At 35.1% G+C, this 21,399-nt stretch overlaps 2 protein-coding genes across 2 annotated transcripts; one reads left to right on the top strand and one right to left on the bottom strand.

Annotated features, from left to right (window-relative positions):
• Positions 1 to 13,154: 13,154 nt before the first annotated feature.
• On the top strand, positions 13,155 to 14,949 carry LOC143543274 (uncharacterized). The gene is made up of 4 exons (XM_077035631.1): positions 13,155 to 13,316; positions 13,388 to 13,576; positions 14,177 to 14,425; positions 14,497 to 14,949. Exons 1-4 carry the CDS (start codon positions 13,239 to 13,241, stop codon positions 14,779 to 14,781), a joined length of 801 nt encoding a protein of 266 aa, XP_076891746.1. The 5' UTR covers positions 13,155 to 13,238; the 3' UTR covers positions 14,782 to 14,949.
• Positions 14,950 to 16,414: 1,465 nt separating this feature from the next.
• LOC143543290 (E3 ubiquitin-protein ligase MIEL1-like) lies at positions 16,415 to 19,194 on the bottom strand. Its single transcript, XM_077035648.1, has 11 exons — positions 19,048 to 19,194; positions 18,818 to 18,905; positions 18,073 to 18,129; positions 17,952 to 17,984; positions 17,797 to 17,874; positions 17,674 to 17,717; positions 17,551 to 17,591; positions 17,284 to 17,366; positions 17,037 to 17,128; positions 16,899 to 16,968; positions 16,415 to 16,815 (listed from the first exon to the last, which is right to left on the bottom strand). The coding sequence occupies exons 1-11, from the start codon at positions 19,095 to 19,097 to the stop codon at positions 16,645 to 16,647; spliced, it is 807 nt and encodes a 268-aa protein (XP_076891763.1). The 5' UTR covers positions 19,098 to 19,194; the 3' UTR covers positions 16,415 to 16,644.
• Between the last annotated feature and the right edge of the window lie 2,205 nt (positions 19,195 to 21,399).

Raw genomic sequence — 21,399 nt, 5'->3', positions numbered from 1 at the left:
TGGGAATTTGAAAAATTCATTTTGTATCAGAATTCTTTTATAATGAAAAAAAAAGGTATATTTTTTAAAAATACTAATTAGTATTAACATAAATTTTAACCTTAAATAGTAAATGTAACAACAAAATTCAAGACAATGTTGGTGACCACCGCCGACCTAATTCCACTGGAAAACGGTCAAGCCCTCACCTTTACTGCTGGCCTCAACCTTCCTCCCCTCATGTCTTGATGTTATGGTGTTTCACGCCCAAAAATTCCATGTGGGCACGCCCAAAAACTCCATGTGGGCACGCCTGTGTATGCTAAGTCAGTTGGATTTGGTTATGGAGGCCTAACCATAACTGATGTCTGGTATGAAAGAATGTTTAGTCATATCTATAGCCATAACCAAATGATCAGTTAATCACTGGTTATGGGTCGGTGTCAGTTAATTTCGGTTAACTGTCCAACGCATTTTTATATTTCGTATTCCTTTGTTCTAGTTAAAATTGGTCAGTTATGGTGTAAAGGATTGAAATAGAGTTATAAAAATTTGGAACTAGAGGTATAAAATTTGAAAATAGAGGTTTAATAAAGAAAATAGAGGCGTAAAAGATAAAAGTAGAGGTATAAAATTTGAAAAAAAAAGGGCAACTTCATAAAATAGTAACCAAGTTTCAAAAGTGTTTAAATTAGGTCACTCAACTTTAAAAAGTGTTCCAATTAAGTCACTCAACTTTATGTTTGATTAAATTAAAGGTTTTAACATGTTTTTTTAGCTTTTTTTTTTCACATGGGAAATCTTTTTATCTTTTTTTTGAAGTTGACGCTGAGGTCGACACAAATTTTATTATTTTTTTATATAATTAACGTTTTTTAAAATTTTTTAAATTTAACATATATTACAAATTCCGACCCTCACATCTTATCCTCCATTTCTTTCTTGACGCACAAAAAAGTCGGTGAGACTTGATTTGAATATTTAGTGACCTGATTTCGCATCAGTGACCTAATTGGAACATTTTTAAAAGTTGATTACTATTCTATGAGATTTTCCAAAAAAAAAAATACAAACATATAAGATTTGGTTCGATTCAGTTAAAGTTGGTTAACAGATACACATTACCTTAGCCATAACTGAACGATCGGTTAATTATATTCACTTTGCTATAGCCGTCGAATTTGTTCGGCTATGGTTAAATTCGGTTAGCGGTTCAATTTTCAGTTATTGTTTGGTTTTTTTATCACCCTGCTCTCACCCTTGTCATACCATATGGCCTAAGGTCTAAGATTCATTAGAAATTTTTAACTTTTTGATGGAATCATGCTTTAGAATTTGGGTTTCAAAACTAGGGAAGAATATAATGTCTTTTAGATGTTAGATTTAATTTATTGATATTTAATTTGAATAATAATAATGTTCTTTTAGCGAGTGATATTTTTGAATTGAACTTAAAGATTAAAGACCGAATACAATTTTGTCATATATTATCACTTTAAGTAAAAAAATGTAATATACAAAAAGCATATATGTTAAGTCTATAGATATTTATGTTATGATAAATAAAGACGGAAAGTACTGACTATTGGATTCTAATTACCTTTTAGTTCTTAATAAGGCCAAAAGCGAAGTTGCTGTGTTGCTGCATTTTTACTTCTTTTATTTGGCCATGCTAATTATGTTGTGATCAATTAATTTAACATTTAACGTGTTAGTTATGTTGTGATAATCTAAGATAGAGGTGGGTAGACCGGGCTTTTTTAGGAACCGAGTACTAGGTAAGAGCCGGTTTCGGGTTTGATCAACAAAGTCAAGAACTAAATTGGGTATGAGCTGGTTCTGGTTGTGTTCGAGTTTTGACCAGGCAGAGGTGGAACTAGTTATGGTGGGTCCAGTTCGGTTCTGGGTCAGGTACGATTTCTCTAAGAAACTATCCGCTAGTCAAGTATATCAAGCCTGGTTCCAAGTCAGATTCAGAAGAACCGGGTTTTATGCCCACCTCTAATCTAAGGATGGAGGCACTCCTTAATTCAGCCCACTACAACCCATTCTCTCAATTAATAAATACTCGGCATTCTTGATCGGTGTCTGAGTAGAGTGTCTCTCCCATCTACACAATCAATATGTCTAAAACACCCTCTCTCCCCCTCCCCCCTCCCGAGAAATGACCGAGAAAAGGAGCAATCAAGAAATATTTCTCTGCTAACAAATGTTGTATATAAATAGATTTTTTTCGAATTTCTAAATTTGAAATTTTAGACTTTTTATTGTTTGTACTATATATTTTATTTCCATTTTACCTTTAACCTTGTTTATTTATTTCAGATAACGGATCTTATTTATTTTTGTTATTTGACAAATCCCGTGTAATACACGGGTTCAAAAGCCAGTATTATATATCTAACAACAGGCTAGCTGAAACAAAAGATTATGTACTCACTTTGATTTTGGATTTCAGGTCTAAAAGGCCTACGTATGCGGTCTCCAAAACGATTATGGGCTGGAAAATAGACCCAATTTTTGTCTAGATGTTATTCATTTAGTCACATTCTATTTGATATCATGTATTCGCCTTTGATTCATCTCTATGATGAAATAGTGTTAATAGAGTTTAGGGATTTGATTTGATATCGTTCAGGGATTGTTATTGATATTGAAATCTGTTTTCTACGGTCAATTGAATTAAAGTGAATTAAAAGTGCTAAAGTTGACACAAACGTATACACATCATTTTAAAATTGGTTTACTGATTTTTTTTAATGGTGTTTGATGTTACGTTTGTAAAGCAAATTCTATGTTTGGATAAATGATGTTTTCATGAAGTATGTATCAACCTAACTATTTGAAAAAACATTGGTTCTGTAGCGGAAAAAAGAAAGAAAAATTAGATTGTTTGTTGAATCAAGGTGGAACCACAAAGTCTTTCATAACCGAACCGGATAATAAACCGGGTGTTTTATCCATTCACTGGTCTGACTGATTCGACTTGTTAGGCCAAATTTAAGAACCGAACGACTTCGTAATTAATTTAAAAATGTTCAAATGTTACATAAAATTTAGATCCTATAAAACTAAAGTTTAATAAAACTATGTTATGCTCCTTATATTTAAAAGCAATAAAGCATAAAATAAATATATCGGTTTCTTAATGATAAAACAAAATATATGAGAACACTTTTAAGTGTATTTAAAAATATGTTAAATTCATATATGTAGAAAAGGTGGAAGGGGTTTCACCCAAACCCACTCTGACCCACCCATGGCAATGGTTTAATAGCCCTGAACCGTTGGCCCAACCAAAACGGTCTAAAGTCATAGTACTGAACCAAACGCACGCCCGAGTCCCATTGGGACCAATCCAAGCAACCCTTCAAGTCCAGTTTTCTAAACACTACTGGTCTAACGATATGTTTTAACAAAATGTCAAAAACATGTGTTGGGTCCTAGTGTTGGGGATTTCAAAATAGCAACCTGGATTATTTAGAGAGTCGTATGATAACTTTCAGATTAAAAGTTATTTTGGTGGTGGTTCTCCAAAATACTTTAATCGGATAAAACTCTAAATTGAGACAAGAATTGAGGAAGATGAACTAGAGAAAAACGTCAATCCAAATATGAACGATATATTAACCCTAGGGCAGTTTTCAGACAGTTTCAAAGTTAGATAACTGCAGTTTCAAAGTTAGATAACTGCTTTAAGCAGTTATCTATTCAAAATTCAAAATTCGTTAATAAATAAACTCCAAATTAAACTTATGATTATGTGTGACATAATCATAAAATTCATTTTTCTAATGAAATTTTAATAAAGCAATATTAACGAAAATAAAATTTCCAGGCAGCTTAACCCCAGCCAGGGGCGCTGCCCCTTGGACCCTGCTAGGGGCTGCCGCCCTAGAACCCCGCAACCGGGGGCGCTGCCCCCGAACCCCATTCGTTAGGGGCTTCGCCCCTAACATCATAGTAAATTAAAGAAAGCGTGCACTCCGCACATCCGGAACTTGCTTAATGTTTACTATGATTAAATTGATCAATGTAACATCCTAAAAATTTTAATGATGAATAAAGGAAGTTATGTTTAGTGATTTCGCGTAATTAATTAGTATCGGGTAGGGAGCGGGTCTTGGACGTGGATTAATTGAGATGGGTTAAATAAGAATGGGATTTCAGGAATATAAATACCCCCAAAATCCAAAAAATATCTTCATTTACATCTATTTCTTCACACACTCAAAACACACACATTCTAACCGATCAAGATTCGAAGCCGAGACCCGAGATTTTGTTGATAGATCTGAGTTGGTAAGGTAAGAACAAATCCAACAAAGCTAATATTACTGAAAATGGTTAGGATTGGATGGGTTAACCGGACCCGAAACCCAAACTGCCCAAATCGGACCCCTAAAACGTCGATTTTAGGCCGATTTGATGGTTGGGATTTGTAGGCGCCGATCATACGATTCCGTGGGTACCAAAATCGAGTTATTTGGCTAAGAAACGAAGGATTTATGGGCAAACAGATCTGCAGCGCGATAACTTCGCCTGCAAAATTAAGTTCGCCTGATGAACTTCGCCTTCAAGCGTAACTTCGCCTAAGGATAACTTGGCCTACGGCCAAGTTCGCCTAAGGATAACTTCGCCTACGGCCAAGTTCGCCTAAGGATAACTTCGCCTGAAGCCAAGTTCGCCTAAGGATAACTTCGCCTGAAGCCAAGTTCGCCTAAGGATAACTTCGCCTGAAGCCAAGTTCGCCTAAGGATAACTTCGCCTGAAGCCAAGTTCGCCTAAGGTTTAACTTCGCCTGAAGCCAAGTTCGCCCGAGGTTTAACTTCGCCTGAAGTGAAGTTCGTTTAGAAAATAAATTAAAAACCTAATGGAAAATGTGTTAAGGCAGTTATCGAAAATAAAATTTTTCCAAGCTGACCTGGCAGCTTAACCCCAGCCAGGGGCTCTGCCCCTTGGACCTCGCTAGGGGCTGCCGCCCCTAGACCCCGCTGCCAGGGGCGCTGCCCCCGGACCCCCGTTCGTTGTGGGTCATATAAAGATAGAAATACATTATAAGTAGTGATAGTTAAATTGATATGTATACTTGATATACAGTCAGCCGTGCACAACTGAAGAAAGGGATTACGATCAACGGAGAACGTAACCGTATTCAGGTGAGTTTCTAGCCCCATTTATGTGTTATGTTTTCGGGGCTGTGTGCATACTCAATATGTTTGTAAATACGCTTATCCTAAGAGATAAGTGTATGCCTTATGTGAATAATATGATATGCATGAATGATGGCTTGATGGTACGTGAACGATCTTCGGATATTGCACGTACCGTCAGGTTGTAACGCTATGTATAAGGTAAGTATGATATGTATGCTTATGTGTATGAACGTGATAAAGTTAATAAAAGAAGGAAAGGATGGTTGTATGGTTGTATGGTTACGAAAAGGGTACCGAGCCCTGATAATACTCGAGGTATGATGTATGGTTGTATGGTAACGAAGAGGGAATCGAACCCTACTAATATTCGAGGAAAGAGGGTACCGAACCCTAATAATACTCGAGGAAAGAGGGTACCGAGCCCTAATAATACTCGAGGAAAGAGGGTACCGAGCCCTAATAATACTCGAGGAATGTAGGGCGTAATGCTCTTTATAACATAAGATATGAAAGTAAGTTAATACAAAAGAAAGTAAGAAAGTATGAAAGTAAGAAAGTATGAATGTAAGAAAGTATGAAAGTATAAAAGTTTGAATGAGAATATAATGTTATGTGAATTGTATGATTATGTGATTATCTAGAACTCACTCAGCGTAGCTGACTTTTAGTATGCACGCAGGTGAGTAGGATGAGGCAGCTCGCTTGAGGAGACACATGGCACTGAACAAGAATCTGGCATCTGAAGACCTATGATGTGTTAATTTTAATGCTTTAATGTGAAAGACAATAAATGTTTTGAGACAAGTTATGAATTATGTAAAGTTTTATATTCCGCGTAAATGTTTTAATTAACTCTGATATTTAGAACTGTGTTTATGAGTAAATCCAACACGAAAGTAGGGTTACCGGTAACGGGGCCTTACAATCAACTAGTTAATCCAATTACACTAAAATACTAACAATCCTCCCCCATTTTAGTGCAATCCTTGATTAACTAAAACTTCACACAAACAAACAAACTTGCATAAATGAATTGTCGTGACGATTGAATTTCATCTTAGTATATTACATATTCCAAATATCCGAATATCGGGGTGTCGCTATGGATTGAACCCTTGCTATTCATAGTAAATACTCGAAGATAATATACACATAAGTTTACATACTTACATATTCTTACATGACACTTTATTTTACTAGCTTGGTGTCCTAATCCTTCATAAGCATATCAAAGCTAAGTCCCAGCTTCTTGAAGCAGCTAAACTTCATACTCATATAGGTAGTTCTTTTGTTCTTGCACCTGCATATGCAATTTTTCAAAAGAACTATTAAGAAGTTATACTTCAACCTCCTCAACTTGCAGGTCTGAACACATACCTTGGGATGTAAATAATAATGTGTTCCAATCTTCAGATGTTAAGCTTTCCACATTGAATTCAGCACCTAATGTCATATTAGATGGGAATTGATCTTAACATGGAAGATTTTAGATAGACTTTAAACCCATCCCTATAGCCGCCTTGTGCACAAGATCCTTACTCAACCCTTTGGTTAAATGATCGGATAAATTCATGTGAGTTCTCACAAACTCCACCGATATTACTCCATTCGTTATAAGTTCACGAATCATGCTATGTCTAACACCTAAGTGTCTAGACTTGCCATTATACACTTGACTATATGCCTTAGCCAAAGTAGCTTCACTATCACATCGGATAGATATAGAAGATATCAGTTTAGGCCACAATGGAATTTCATAAATTAAATTTCTTAGCCACTCAGCTTCTTTACCAGCTGCTGCTAATGCCACAAACTCAGATTCCATTGTTGAGTTAGTTATACAAGTTTGCTTCTTTGATGCCCAAGATATAGCACCTCCTCCAAGTAGAAATACCCATCCACTTGTGGAAGAATGATCTTCCATATTAGTAATCCAACTCGCATCAGAATATCCTTCTAAAATAGAAGGAATTCCTTTGTAACTTAAACCATAGTCCATGGTTCCTTTCAAGTATCTAAATACTCGATTAATTGCTTGCCAAAGATATGAACTTGGATTACTAGTATATCTACTAAGCTTTCCAACAGCATAAGCAATATCAGGCCTAGTGCTTATCATAGCATACATGAGTGATCCTATAGCTCTTGAGTATTCCAGCTGATTTACAGCAATACCTTTATTTGGTAGGAGCTTAACATTAGGATCCATGGGAGTACTCACAGAATAACAATCTTTGAAGTTAAATTTTTTCAAAACCTTCTCAATATAATGAGATTGAGAAATTGTAATACCATTGTTATTACGTGTGATTTTTATACCAAGAATCACCTCTGCCTCCCCCATGTCTTTCATGGCAAATTTAAATGACAAAAATTTCTTTGTGTTATCAACTTGATCTTGGTTAGTGCCAAATATCAACATGTCATCTACATATGAGCAAATTATTACTCCTTTACCAGATGCATCAAATTTACTATATACACATTTGTCAGCTTGATTTAGTATAAAGCCATTAGACAATATCACATCATCAAATTTTTTATGCCACTGTTTTGGTGCTTGCTTAAGACCATACAACGATTTGATCAATTTACAAACCTTATTCTCATTTCCAGGCAAAACAAAGCTTTCAGGTTGTTTCATATAGATCTCCTCATCCAATTCACCATTCAAAAATGCAGTTTTTACATCCATTTGGTGAATTACAAGATTGTGTATAGCAGCAAGTGCTATTAACAACCTAATGGTCGAAATCCTAGCAACTGGTGCATATGTATCAAAGAAGTCAATGCCTTCTTTTTGTCTAAAACCTTGGATAACCAATCGGGCTTTAAACTTGTCTATGCTACCATCCACCTTCATTTTCTTTTTGAAAATCCACTTACTTCCCAATGGTTTACACCCAAGGGGTAAGTCAGTCAGTTTCCAAGTATTGTTTTGCATTATAGAATCAATTTATTCTTGAATTGCTTCTTTCCAGAAAGCAACATCCCTAGATGCCATTGCTTCACTAAATGTTCTTGGATCCTCCTCAATATTAAAACAATATTGATATTGGGATACAATCCCATCACTTGACTCTTCAACTAAATAAACTTGAAAATCATCACCAAAATTTATAGGTTTATTTATTCTTGTACTTTTTCTTAGTTCAGTGCTGGTTGATGGTACATCTTCATCTATAGTTTGAGATATCTTCAAACTATGACTCATGTCCTTTGGTCTAGGTACGGAAGTGAATCTTTGTTCATCAAATATTGCATCTCTTGACTCTATAATAGTGTTTATAGACACTGAGTCATTAGGTTCTAATACATAAAACCTATAAGCCTTGGAATGTTCAGCATAACCAATAAATATGCAATTTATACCTCTTTCACCCAAAGTTTTCCTTTTTGGTTCAATTAGCCTAACCACGGCACTACATCCCCAAACTTTAAGAAAACTAAAATTTGGTGACTTTTTGTACCAAAGTTCATATGGGGTTATTTTATTCCGTTTATTTGGAACTCTATTCAATAAATAACATGCTATTAACATAGCCTCACCCCAAAATGCATCACTTAAACCCGAATAGGATAACATGGCATTAACCATTTCTTTTAAGGTCCTATTCTTCCTTTCCGCCACACCATTTTGTTGTGGTGTATAAGGAGCCGTTGTTTGATGTATTATACCGGTAGATTGAAAATATTCCGGATCATAATACTCACCTCCTTTATCAGTACGAAGATTTTTGATCAACTCATTTTGATGTAATTCAACTTCTTGTTTATATATTTTAAATTTGTCAAGTGATTCATCTTTAGCATGTAATTAATAAACAAAGCAAAATCTAATAGAATCATCAATAAATGTAATTACATATCTTTTATTTCCTAAAGATGGTGTACCATTGTAATTACATAAATCACTATAAATCAGTTCTAATACTTTGGATTCTCTATTTACTCGATTTGTAAAAGGTTTTCTAGTTATCTTAGTTAAATCACAAGTATGACATTTTCCATTAATAATATCAAAACCAGGTGTTAAACTTATTTTAGACATATCTTTTAACCTTTTATAATGAACATGTCCTAATCTAGCATGCCATAAAACAGATTTATCCAAAGTTCTACTAGAGCTAGTAGAAATCATGCAAACAGAATTATGAAAAGGAACATCCAAATTCAACTTAAACATCCCATTACAAAGATAACCAAAGCCAACAAAGGCACCATGTCTTGACAAGATAAACTTGTCACTTTCGATCACCTGTTTGTAACCATAATTATTCAAAGCAATACCAGACAACAGATTCTTTCGAATCCCGGGTACATATAAGACATTATTTAAAAGCAAATGTTTTCCGGAAGTAAATAAAAGTTCAACAGATCCTAAACCCTTGATAGGTTCAGTAGCAACGTTTCCCATGATTAAAGTAGATCCATCTTCAACTGGTTCAAGCTTCTTAAACCATTAGAGATTTTTGCAAACATGACTTGTTGCTCCTGAATCCACCCACCAGGCAATATCATCATCCTGCACATAACATGTTTGAGATATTAAAGAACAATAATTCTGTACCGAATTATAATTAGGTATTAAAGCCTGACCTTGTTGTTTTCCCGAGTCCTTAGACCCGCTTGGACCAACACCATCTAACTTGCCTTTTCCATCACTTTTACCGGTCCGACAGTCCTTTTAAAGTGATCGGGCTTTCCACACTTCCAACACACTGACTTTGACTTCTTATTGGGATTGAAATTGTTGGAACTTTGAAACTTTCGTTTCTCTTTGCGTTTTTCAGCAGCCTTGGATGATTCCACCATGTTAACAGAATTAGGGCCCGTGGGTTCTTTAATCCACACTTTCTCTTGAGCCCTTATAGACTCTTCTATTTGAAACGTGATTCCTAATTCAACCATGGTATATTCCTCCTTCTTATGTTTCATGGTGTTTCTAAAATCTTTTCAAGAATGAGGTAATTTATCAATCATGCTCGACACAGTAATTGATTCATCCATGTTCATGTTATACTGCTTAAACTGCCCTAACATTCTCAACAACTCATTATATTGTTCCATCACAGATCTAGAATCAACCATCTTATAGTTTAAGAAATTACCAACAAGGAATTTCTTACTAGATGCATCTTCTGCCATGTATTTTGATTCTAGGGTTTCCCATAATTCACTAGCAGATTCTACACTATGATAAACATCAAACAATGAATCAGACATACCATTTAATATGTAACCTCGACACAGATAATCATCATTTTTCCATTTGGTCTGCCTTTGGGTCTGCTGCATTGTCACGTTCTCATCATCACTCATCTCCACTACAGGCATCGATGTACTCAGTACGTACACAAGTTTGAGAGTGGTTAAAAAGAAGTGCATCTTTTTCTGCCATCTACGAAAATCGATCCCTTCAAACTTCTCCAATTTCCCGAATTTCTCAATCACGTTCTTAGAAGACTCTCCGTTTGACATATTTCAACAAGCAATAACTTTTAATCTTTTGTTGGGGATTTCAAAATAGCAACCTGAATTATTTAGAGAGTCGTGTGATAACTTTCAGATTAAAAGTTATTTTGGTGGTTCTCCAAAATACTTTAATCGGATAAAACTCTAAATTGAGACAAGAATTTCGTATGGAATTTGTGAGGAAGATGAACCAGAGAAAAACGTCAATCCAAATATGAACGATATATTAACCCTAGGGCAGTTTCCAGGCAGTTTCAAAGTTAGATAACTGCTTTAAGCAGTTATCTATTCAAAATTCAAAATTCGTTAATAAATAAACTCCAAATTAAACTTATGATTTTGTGTGACATAATCATAAAATTCATTTTCTAATGAATTTTAATAAAGCAATATTAACGAAAATAAAATTTCCAAGCAACTTAACCACAGCCAGGGGCGCTGCCCTTTGGACCCTGCTAGGGGCTACCGCCCCTAGAACCCCGCAACCGGTGGCGCTGCCCCCGGACCCCGTTCATTAGGGGCTTCGCCCCTAACATCATAGTAAACTAAATAAAGCGTGCACTCCGCACATCCCGAACTTGCTTAATGTTTACTATGATTAAATTGATCGACTAGTTAATCCAATTACACTAAAATACTAACACCTGGTGTGCTTGGGGAGATGAGAAGTTAATTATTACTCCAAACCAATAACAGCTTATCCAATAACAACTTAATATCGACTCCACTTGAGCATCTGCACAAATTATATATATATATATATATATATATATATATATATATATATATATATATATATATATAATCCCAAAACAGTTATTATCGTCAAAACCGAATTTAGTTCTCAGTTTTCGTTATGATTAAACCAAAAATCAAACCTAAACTATCTAAAATCGAATGACATGTTCAGTTTCCGTCAAAACCGAATTGAATTATCAGTTTTCGGTTTTAAAACTCCAAATTGAGATCATAAACAAATATTAATAACGTTTATTTAATACAACCCAATTACAACAAAGCAAACAAACAAACGGATCTTAAAATCTCACTCAATCCAATAACAAATAATGCTAAAAGTAGAGGTGGGCAAATAAACCGGTTAATTGAACCGACCCCAAAAATCAAACCGAAACTGAACCGATTTGAAACTGATTATGTGGAGACAAGTTTGGAACTGATTGAAACCGTAGATTCAGAACCGGATTGTAATTTTCTCCACCAAAACTAGGCAAAATTTGGTCAAAACCCGAACCGAACCCGATCAAACTGAAACCGATAGTAACATGGTTAAGAAATCGGTTTCAACCCGAACCAAAAACGATCAAAAACCCATTTTGACTTTTGTTGACTTAACCAATTTCAACCCAAACCTGTTTGAGTTTTAAACCAGTTTGTACACATCGTCAGGGGCGAAGGTTAGAAGGGACCGGGGGTGGCCCCGGTCACTGCTGTTTTCTCCGTTAATAGGGTAAATTTCGTGATTTTTCCCGAAAATTTTTATAGGTATTAAGCGCGGTCACTGCCAATTTATTTTTCCAATAAGCAACCGGTTACCACCAATATTTTTTTAAATATAAATACCCTATCGTTAGATTTTTTTTATAAAACGTCATAGTTTTTATAAACAAAAGTTATAAAAATTGTAAAAAACTTAGTTTTTAATAACACTCAAATTTGGAATGGCTTGTTGTAAATTTTTACATAACATAACTTAAAAAAAAAAACAGGAATTCTTTCAAAACAATCGCCCTACTTGCTGCTTCCCTTCTACCCTGCCTTCTGAGTTCGTCACCGCCCACCGCCCCACCGCCATCCGCCGGTAATCCACCATTGCCGCTCATCCCCACTCATCCACCACCGCAAGGTAATAGTCTATTTCCTCTACCTTTGTGTTTTTAAATCAAGGATTATAAAATTAGGGTTTGTAATTGTGAATTGAGGACTTGGGGAAATTAGTCAATGAATTAAGCTGTAATTGGGTATTGTATGGTGAAATTTTACTCTAACTTACCCTATTGATTCTTCTTAATTAGGTAAATCATGAAAAAACAAGATACAATTTTTTCTTTTTTCAAAAAAAAGGATGATGAACAAACGAGTAAATCTTCTTCTAAAGTACTCACCCTTCTCTCGGCTTGCGTGTTATTATCATGTTATGGATATTTTAGGTCTTGTTTTTTTTTAATTGTAATAGCAATCGTTTTGAATGAATGAAAAAAAAATTAGATATATAGATGTCATATTGTTTGATCCGACCCGACCCGAACCACCGACACGGTCCGAATCACCGATACGAACCAAACCACCGACATGGCCCGAATCACCGACCCGAAAATTTTGGAGTCCATGACTTCGGTCACCGTCATGACGAAGCCTGCACATCGTATTCGGTTTATCCAGTTCAGTCAGGAGCTAAACCGATTTGAATTTAGTCGGTTTTCTTTTCTTTTTTATTATAAAAGGGATAAAGAAAAGTGTTTGTTACGTGGATTGTGTAGAGCTTTAGACACCTCCACGCAATCGCAGCAGAAATTTAGCTGAAAAAAGCACATGATCCATTCATAATAATAATAATAATAATAATAATATTCCTTCCGATTCAGATTCTCCGTTTCATTTCTCAACACCATGAACAACAACAACAATCGGTCAATACACAACTCCGTTCCTTCCGATATTGCCTTCAAAATCGCCTCTCTGCTTCAGGTCTCTTTCTTAATTCCATTCGTTTTTATAACACTACGAATTGAGAACCCTTTTTTGGTGAATTTAATTAGGAATTGGACTTGTGTGCGTTGGGTAGTTGCTCTCGGTTTTGGCGGGAACTTTGCGGGTCCGATCATATATGGTCGGGTCTATGCGTAGATAGATGGCTGGCCCTAGGCTTGGACAAAGGTCAATTGTCTTCTGTTCCTGATTTCAATCCTCATCACCTTCAACAACACCATTTGGAATCCAAATTGAAGGTCTTATTATTATTTTTCTTCTAGGGTTTCTTTTTGTGACTGGAAAAGTGTGTTTTGATGATTATCTGTTCCTAATTTGTGACCAAAAACCGAACCATAACTGACAACAAAACGTCAACCGATAAAACCAACGGTTATGCTTAAGTGAATTTGATTAACCGACCATTCGGTTATGGTTATGGTTACGGCTAATGTGGCTTTGTTAACAGACTTTAATGGAAACCGAACTGAATCTTGCGTGTTGTGATTTTTCAGCTTTTATGCCTATATTTCCGGCTTTTATAGTTTGTACTTCTATTTCTAGCTTCGAGCATTTGAATCACGCTGCGACTGTCAATAATCGAGCTTGGAACACCATAACCGAACAATTTTCAACTAGAACAAAGGAAAAGGGAAAAAATAATAATAATAAAAAATGCAGGACAGGACAGTTAACCTAAATTAACCAAAACCGACACATAACCGACGGTTTAATGACCATTCGGTTATGGTTAAACGCCCATAACCGAGCTGAACCGACGTTGCACACCCCTACTGAAAAATATATATTTGTGTAGATGATTTTCACCTTTTGATTCTAAATTTTACATGTGAATTTAGGGATGGAGAGGGTTTTATGTCAACAAGCATCATGAGATGGCTAGTAAAGCAGATGCTGTGATTGCCTTTTTGGAACAATGCATATCCTCAGAATCCATTGAGGTTAATCATTATTTGGTTGCAATGCAAAACATGAATTCTATGCAGTTTGGATTCAGAGATGTAGTATTGTTCTTCTTTAAACAAAATCTTCATGTGCTGCTTAATTTGGCTGGTATGCACTACTGTATAGCTTGGCTTGGCGTCCCGGTAAGCATACAATATTCATCGTTATTAATCTCATATTTTGATTATAAGCAAACTTATGGTATCTTTGGCAGGCTGACCGTGTGATGGAAGCCTTATATAGGTGCAAGATTTCTGATAGACAAATATGTGTTCAATGGTGGAAACTCGGGCGGTGGGCATATGGATTTAGACTGCGTGATGAGTCAATTTCGAGAAGCGCTTCCCTTAAAGATCTTGCAATGACTAAAGAGCAGGAAGTTCTTGATGTACTTTATCGCGGTGCGATTCATGAGGTTATACGAGTTCAGATTTCAGCTCCTAAGCCTGTTAGTTCTCATTGGTCATGCCAAAGTCAAATTGCAGGAACATCAGGTTAGAGGAGGTTTCTATCTGAGATCAGATGGTTATTTATCTCTCTCTGTGTGGGTATGTATATAGTGCATTATGTGCATAATTGTTAGTAATGGTATATAAGTTCAAGAATGGTAAATGATGTAATCTATGTTAACAAAATAAGGCAATTGTGTATTGATTTACCTGAATGGATGTTTATATATATATTCAGGTTAATCATACCATCATGGTTGCTTCAAAATTTGTATTTTAGAAGCCTGTATATGTAAATGGAACAAAACCAGTAATTAGTGTGACCATGTATGAGAACTGCATTACATAATACATATGATAGCTACCAAGCATTCATAACATCTTTTGCTTGTAAGCTGGTTTTCTTTTAACTACGCATCATCAACAACGTTTCGGTTTTTGGGGTAACCATGTTAACGGGTTAAACCCTGTCTTATGTTAAGTTTATTATGCTGGCTTTCTTAACTCTTAGAAATGCAAGGAGGTTGGGTGAGGGTGTTTAAATTTGTCATCAGGCAGTGCAGAATTTAAACGCAATATTTGATCATCAACCTAATCACCTCTCTACACACCATATTTTAGTTATTGAAGGGCAATAAGACTTAATTCATATATTTTAGTTCTTAAAAGGGCAAAACATTCAAAAATCATATATTTTAGTTCTTAAGGGGCAATAAGACTTGGTAGTCTGCACTTTTAAATTCATTAAAAGGGCAAATTCCTTAAAAGGACAGGAAGATTCAACTCTTTATAAGGTAGGCATAAAATTCTACTTTTTTTCTCCTACGCATCATATATACATGTTATGGCGTGGCATTGGTCGCACTTTAACAAGTATAAACTTCTACTATGTTTTTTTTCTCCTATCTATCATAGATGCATGCTTAAACTCTTATGTTTTTAGTAGTAAATTCAAGTATTGCGTTGTCTTTTGTGTCTAAAATGCATGAAGAACAAACAGATTCTATGTGCGTCCATGTTATATATGCAATGAAATTGTCATTTAATCCTATGCATATCACACACACCCACCACCACCACCACCACCACCACCACCACCAAAACTTCTCTTCTTATACCATCTTTCAAGTTGATGTGTGCCCGTGTTCGAGAAGGTAATTTTCATGTTTTGAATTTGAGTCGTAATAATATTTGTGTCGTTTTGATTTTGCGGGCTTCTACCGTTTGATTACAATTTAGAGTTGGAATTCTTGGGGTTATTTTTGCATTCTGGTCTTGGGTTTATGGACATTGTTATTTGCTACAATTAACCTTGGTTTAGATTTTGGAGATGATGAATATATGTTTTTGATTACGAGGTCATGAGGTGATTGTCTATGGTAGTCTCGTCAGTTTGAACAAAACATGGCGGGATGGCATGTGTTCGGCATCCCCCAACGAAGCCTTTAAACAGTCGCAAAGATGGTGCTAGATGGTGGTGGGGGACAAGTGAACGATGATTGAGTGATTAGGTGGCAGTGGCATGGACAGGTGGTTCAGTGGCATGGACAGGTGGTTCATAGAAGCATGGCAGGGTGACATTTTAACAAAAAGAAACTTGAAAAGATACATTAATAATAACAACAAAGGGAAATACTTTAAGATAGCATAAAACACAAAACAACATAGTTCACATACTACAGTAGTTTTACAAGGATATCTAGTAGCCTACCTCAACTCAATCCACAAAAGTTGAGGAAGAATTGGGTAGTTAAATGTTTCTGAGGCACTCAAATTAAAAACCATGTGTCTACAGCAAATATAAATGCTAATAGTGTTCACAATACTTCACTCATGCATGCATGTATAACCAACAAATATATAGATATATGAATCAAACCCAGGTGATCGAAGACGCAATGCTGGCCATTCACTCATTCTTGAGGAAGAACCGGAGGGGCAATCGATCGGGTATTATAAGATTTGCAGTGTCGGCATTTATGCCCTAATATGTGGAAGAAAACTTCTGTAGTGTCGTTGCAGTCGTTGCACAGTACCCACACCTTCTTTCGCCTGTATTCATCAGGCATCATAGTAGCTTCAATCTGCAAAAAAAACATATAAATATCGAAGCATGTTCCACATGTTGGATAGCAAGAATTAACTTGATAGATCGACCCATGCTCACCTCTTCGTCTATCATCTTCCATGTTGCAGACATGTCCATTATTGATTTTGTGCATATTGGGCAGCAGTATCTATTTAAAAAGCCGATTACAGTTAACAAAATTTGTTTATAGCAAGCAGTAGTTGTAGAAATGCTTACTTGTCACGTTTTATCATCTCATTGTAACATTCACGGTGCATCGTGTGCCCACATTTCATGACAACAGTGTCTTTCATCGAGTCGAATAGATACTGCAAACATAACGGTTGCAATGAAGTTTCACAATATTTTCACTAAAGGTTTAATAGAGAAGAGAAGAAACATTTAAAACAAACGGTTGCAATGAAGTTTCACAATATTTTCACTAAAGGTTTAATAGAGAAGAGAAGAAACATTTAAAACAAACCTCATAACATATCGGACAATGACCGCGCATAGAGTTTTCAACACATGAATGGTTATTGCGTAAACCGATGGAATAGCAAGATCCTGTTATTTCAACAGTTAAAATACCAAAATGTACTAAATCTTCCAATTTTCATCTGTTACTTGTATTTATATTAGGCAAATTTCAAATGTTACATTGTATGCATTTCAAAGTTGTTTTACGCTTTTAGCATGATTAAAATTGGGATATTATCGTTGGACTACTAATTTGTTGATCTAAGCATACCACATTTTTTGCAATGGAAGAAGTTCTCGCGGCCACCAACTCTGCACATAATAGGATGGTGTAAATCGAAATATCAAATAACCAGATAACGATTTAAAAACAATACAATCTTCATGTACGAACCTGCAAATGCCACAATCGTCGCAATGGAACAGGCCCTTCTCAATCTGCAATATGACGATCAGAATCGGTAAACAAATATTCCTCGAAAGATTTACTAAAAATATATATCGTTTGATTTCATACATCATCATCATAGAACTTGCAGATTTCACAGAAGTACTCCCCCATATTGACTCCACAGTTTGTGCAGGTACGAGAAAGCTGCAATACAGATGAAGAAAAACATCAGAAAATTTAACCAAATAAATCGTTATGTAGATCGAATTAATGAAGCATACCGGCTGCTCTGTGTCGCAAACCGAGCATATCACCTGCAACAAACATGAATTTCCACTTAATGGTAAGGTTTAACATCTTCAAAAAAATAAACTGAGAAAAAAGTTATAGATTTGAACATACTTGCTTCACTTCAAACCGATCTAGTTCATGGCGATCATATATGCGTTTCAACATGCTCTGAGGAGTTAACAGAGAGATCAGCGAAGAAACATGCATTAGACTTAAAGCAGGGTCGTCCCCATGAATCCCAAAAAATTATTTAACTAGTGCGAGTTAAAAAAAAAGCCCCCTATAAAATTAGTCATTAAAAAAAGATGTATAGATTTATTTTAAAATTTTTGAGGCCCTCTAGAAAGTAGGACCAGGACGGTCGCCCACTTTGCCCCGCCCTTGAACCAGCGTTTGAAATCACTGGATTGATTCAAGTTTTCAGATCCAGATTGACAAAAATGAGTACCAATCCCTAAGAGCCTCCACAATGAGGGGGTTTCCTCGTCCGGATCTAGTTGGTAAAGGGGCGGACAAACATGGAACACACACCATTGTGGGCATCAAGTCCGTATCTTCGGACATATGGGTGGACAAGAGAGGTGGGTCCCTCTCTCACATATGTATATATATTATATGTATGCAAATTTAATAATATTTTAATAAGTTTGTGGATGTTTGTTGTTGCTGTAGAAGGAAATGGGTTCTTGAACAAAGTTACTTTTAATATAATGTGAAGTTAATGTTGCGGTTTGTAAAGGTATGTTGCTTTGGGTGTTTTAATTTACATTTTCTCACAATTACTACATAGATCTGCGTAATAGGACTGAACAGAACAACAGAAATCACATGAAAGTAAGTAAATGATTAATTATACCGCAGCCTCGTTGTGACAATGACGACAATGGTAAATCTCGTTGCAACAAGGAGCTCGAATCATACATCTTCTTCTATAGTGCTTGCATCTAACAAAAAACATCACAACAGATTGTAATATATATTTACTAATCATTTTAACACATATATAATAGCAAATCTGTCATGTTAAATCAACAACAGTCATGTCTAGTAAAATTAACACGCAGGTAAAAGTAAAAGGATACGAACCCGTAGCCCATCTTCCCAAAATCCAAACGTTCGTCTTTGGCGGCATCCATGAAGGAGGCTAAGGGAGATGGGGATGAAGCAAGTTTCCTTATTTGGAAAGAAGAGGTTGTTATATGATATTTGGACACAGAAATCTATATGTTATATAATATAAATATAGAAAGATGATGCATGCATTGCCCACAATAGTGGCAAGTAGTATAATATTGAAATAAAAGATGTAGCATTGGTAATAGTGGATAAGTGTCAGGGCCGCCGAATAATTGGCCAATCAGATGTCTTCCACAGATCGACGGTTGAGTGGCCATTGCTTTTTTGTGATCCAAAGATTAATCTTTTTTCTAGATTTCTTTTTTATTTCTTTACACCAAAATTTAAACCACCACCACATCGTCCACGTTTATAGAAAGCCAAACACCATATCATATCGATATATCATACCAGACAACTTCATGTTTTTTTCTATAGAACTTAACAGAAAACATTTTATATTAACCTGGGAGAGATTAGAGATGTTAATTGTGTTATTTAATCAGGTTTTAGGTAGGTCGGTTCAGATTAATTATTTTTTTGTGTTTGAAAATTCGTCCTCATAATCAAGCTAATGTTATTTGGATTTTTGGGGTTGGTTAGTTGGTTTTTGGTATGATTGGGTCAAGATTTGGGTTGCCAACCAATCATGCATATGAACACTAATCACTTTTAACAGGGTCATATACTCCTCAAACACCATCTAACTAATATATTAAAGCAAAACCAATTTATCCATTTGTCCTTCTTCTAGGTTGTCCACCTAATATTTCATGTCTTCCACTTTTTATGCTTATAATTTCCACATAATTAATCAATTAATTTTATTCCTAATGCTAATTAACATTTAAAACCAATATATAACACAAGCATTGGTCAAACTTAGCATTTAAAGTTTTGAATTCATTAACTTAACATTTTTTAACGAACCTAAATATAAAAAAATTCAATATTTAGATTACATCGATACAGAAGGCAAGCAGGCAACATGCTGCACCGTTACTCCTTTTTGAATTGCAAAACCCAATCTTTTAAAAACTGCATTTGCTGATCTTCGAGTCATAACATTATTATTCATGACTCGCTGAACACGGGTAAGTAACTCCACAGCTTCAGGCGCGAGGAAACCAAAAGTTTCAAAAGCAAAAGGAATAAATACATGTTGGTTGTCAAGACACGCCTTAACATTTACTTTGACTTTATTACATCTAATCTAACTAATATATTAAAGAAAACTAATTTGTCCACTTGTCCTTCTCCTAGGGTGTCCACCTAATGTTTCATGTCATCCACTTTCCATGCTTATAATTTTCACATAATTAATCAATTAATTTTAATCTTAATGCTAATCTTCTTACTATGCTATTAAAGCAAAACAAGATATTCACATGGCCTTCAAATATGATGTCCACATAAGCTTACAAGGTTTTCACCTCTAGAATTGCCACATAATTCACTAATTAATATTTTCTAGAATCATAACCTCACTAATTAATGTTTTCTATAATCATAACCAACTATTTTCTTTCAAATGATTTAAAAACCGATTTTTACTACAATTAATTATTTGTAACTAATTTTTGCTACCTTTTTTAGTATGACTATACTTTAGCAATTCAATTATTTGTATATTTATACAGTTTATCATTCACACCATTTATACTTATTTTTCCTACATCTTGTGGTTTTGCAGAAAACAATATAAAGAATTCTTAGGATAGCTACATATATTTATATATATATAGGGTAAGGTTAAAATAAAAACCTACTTGAGTTGTGAAAACTCTAAAAACTCATTCTCAACCACATGTTTTTAATTAAAGTTTCAAACTTGTGGTCCACAATTAAAGTTAATAAAAAAATATAAAAGTAAATATAACATTTTATCTCTCCTGAAAACATATATAAAAATTAGTAAAAAAATGTTAAAAAATAGAAAAACATTTTTTTTATGTTTCGTATTAAATGTTACAACATATAATACATGTAACAAAAAAAAACGATGTTACATAGGGTTTTCACGGGTTGTTACAACTCAAGTGGGTTTTCATTTTATACTTTGCCTATGTATGTGTGTGTGTGTATTCCACCCGCGTATAACACGGACCACTATCCTAATGAAGAAATAAAGCAAGTGAATCAATATTATTTAGGCATTCGTAATGGGCCAACCTACACCAACTCAAAAACACCTAGCACATCATTATGTGTGGGGCCAACCTAAATTTTTTTTTTTACACGAGCTTCTCATAGAAGCTCGTGTAAGAAGCTCGTGTAAAAAAAAGTATTTAGTTTAAACCAATACACATTATCACACTTTTT

This window comes from Bidens hawaiensis, unplaced genomic scaffold (genome assembly GCF_021521415.1).
Source record: "Bidens hawaiensis isolate Kalapana, Puna unplaced genomic scaffold, B.hawaiensis_p1.1 tig00013115_1, whole genome shotgun sequence".
NCBI classification, from domain to species: domain Eukaryota; kingdom Viridiplantae; phylum Streptophyta; class Magnoliopsida; order Asterales; family Asteraceae; genus Bidens; species Bidens hawaiensis.
This window is presented reverse-complemented; position numbering and strand designations above follow the sequence as displayed.

Bases quoted from the DNA above. Each gene is read 5' to 3' on its own strand.
- LOC143543274 (XM_077035631.1), top strand. From the start codon at position 13,239: ATGAACAACAACAACAATCGGTCAATACACAACTCCGTTCCTTCCGAT. The intron at 13,317-13,387 runs GTCTCTTTCTTA...GAATTTAATTAG, and splicing joins AAATCGCCTCTCTGCTTCAG to GAATTGGACTTGTGTGCGTT. The intron at 13,577-14,176 runs GTCTTATTATTA...ATGTGAATTTAG, and splicing joins ATTTGGAATCCAAATTGAAG to GGATGGAGAGGGTTTTATGT.
- LOC143543290 (XM_077035648.1), bottom strand. From the start codon at position 19,097: ATGGATGCCGCCAAAGACGAACGTTTGGATTTTGGGAAGATGGGCTAC. The intron at 17,985-18,072 runs GTATGTTCAAAT...TGTTTGTTGCAG, and splicing joins ATCGGTTTGAAGTGAAGCAA to GTGATATGCTCGGTTTGCGA. The intron at 16,816-16,898 runs GTGAGCATGGGT...TTTTTTTTGCAG, and splicing joins GGAAGATGATAGACGAAGAG to ATTGAAGCTACTATGATGCC.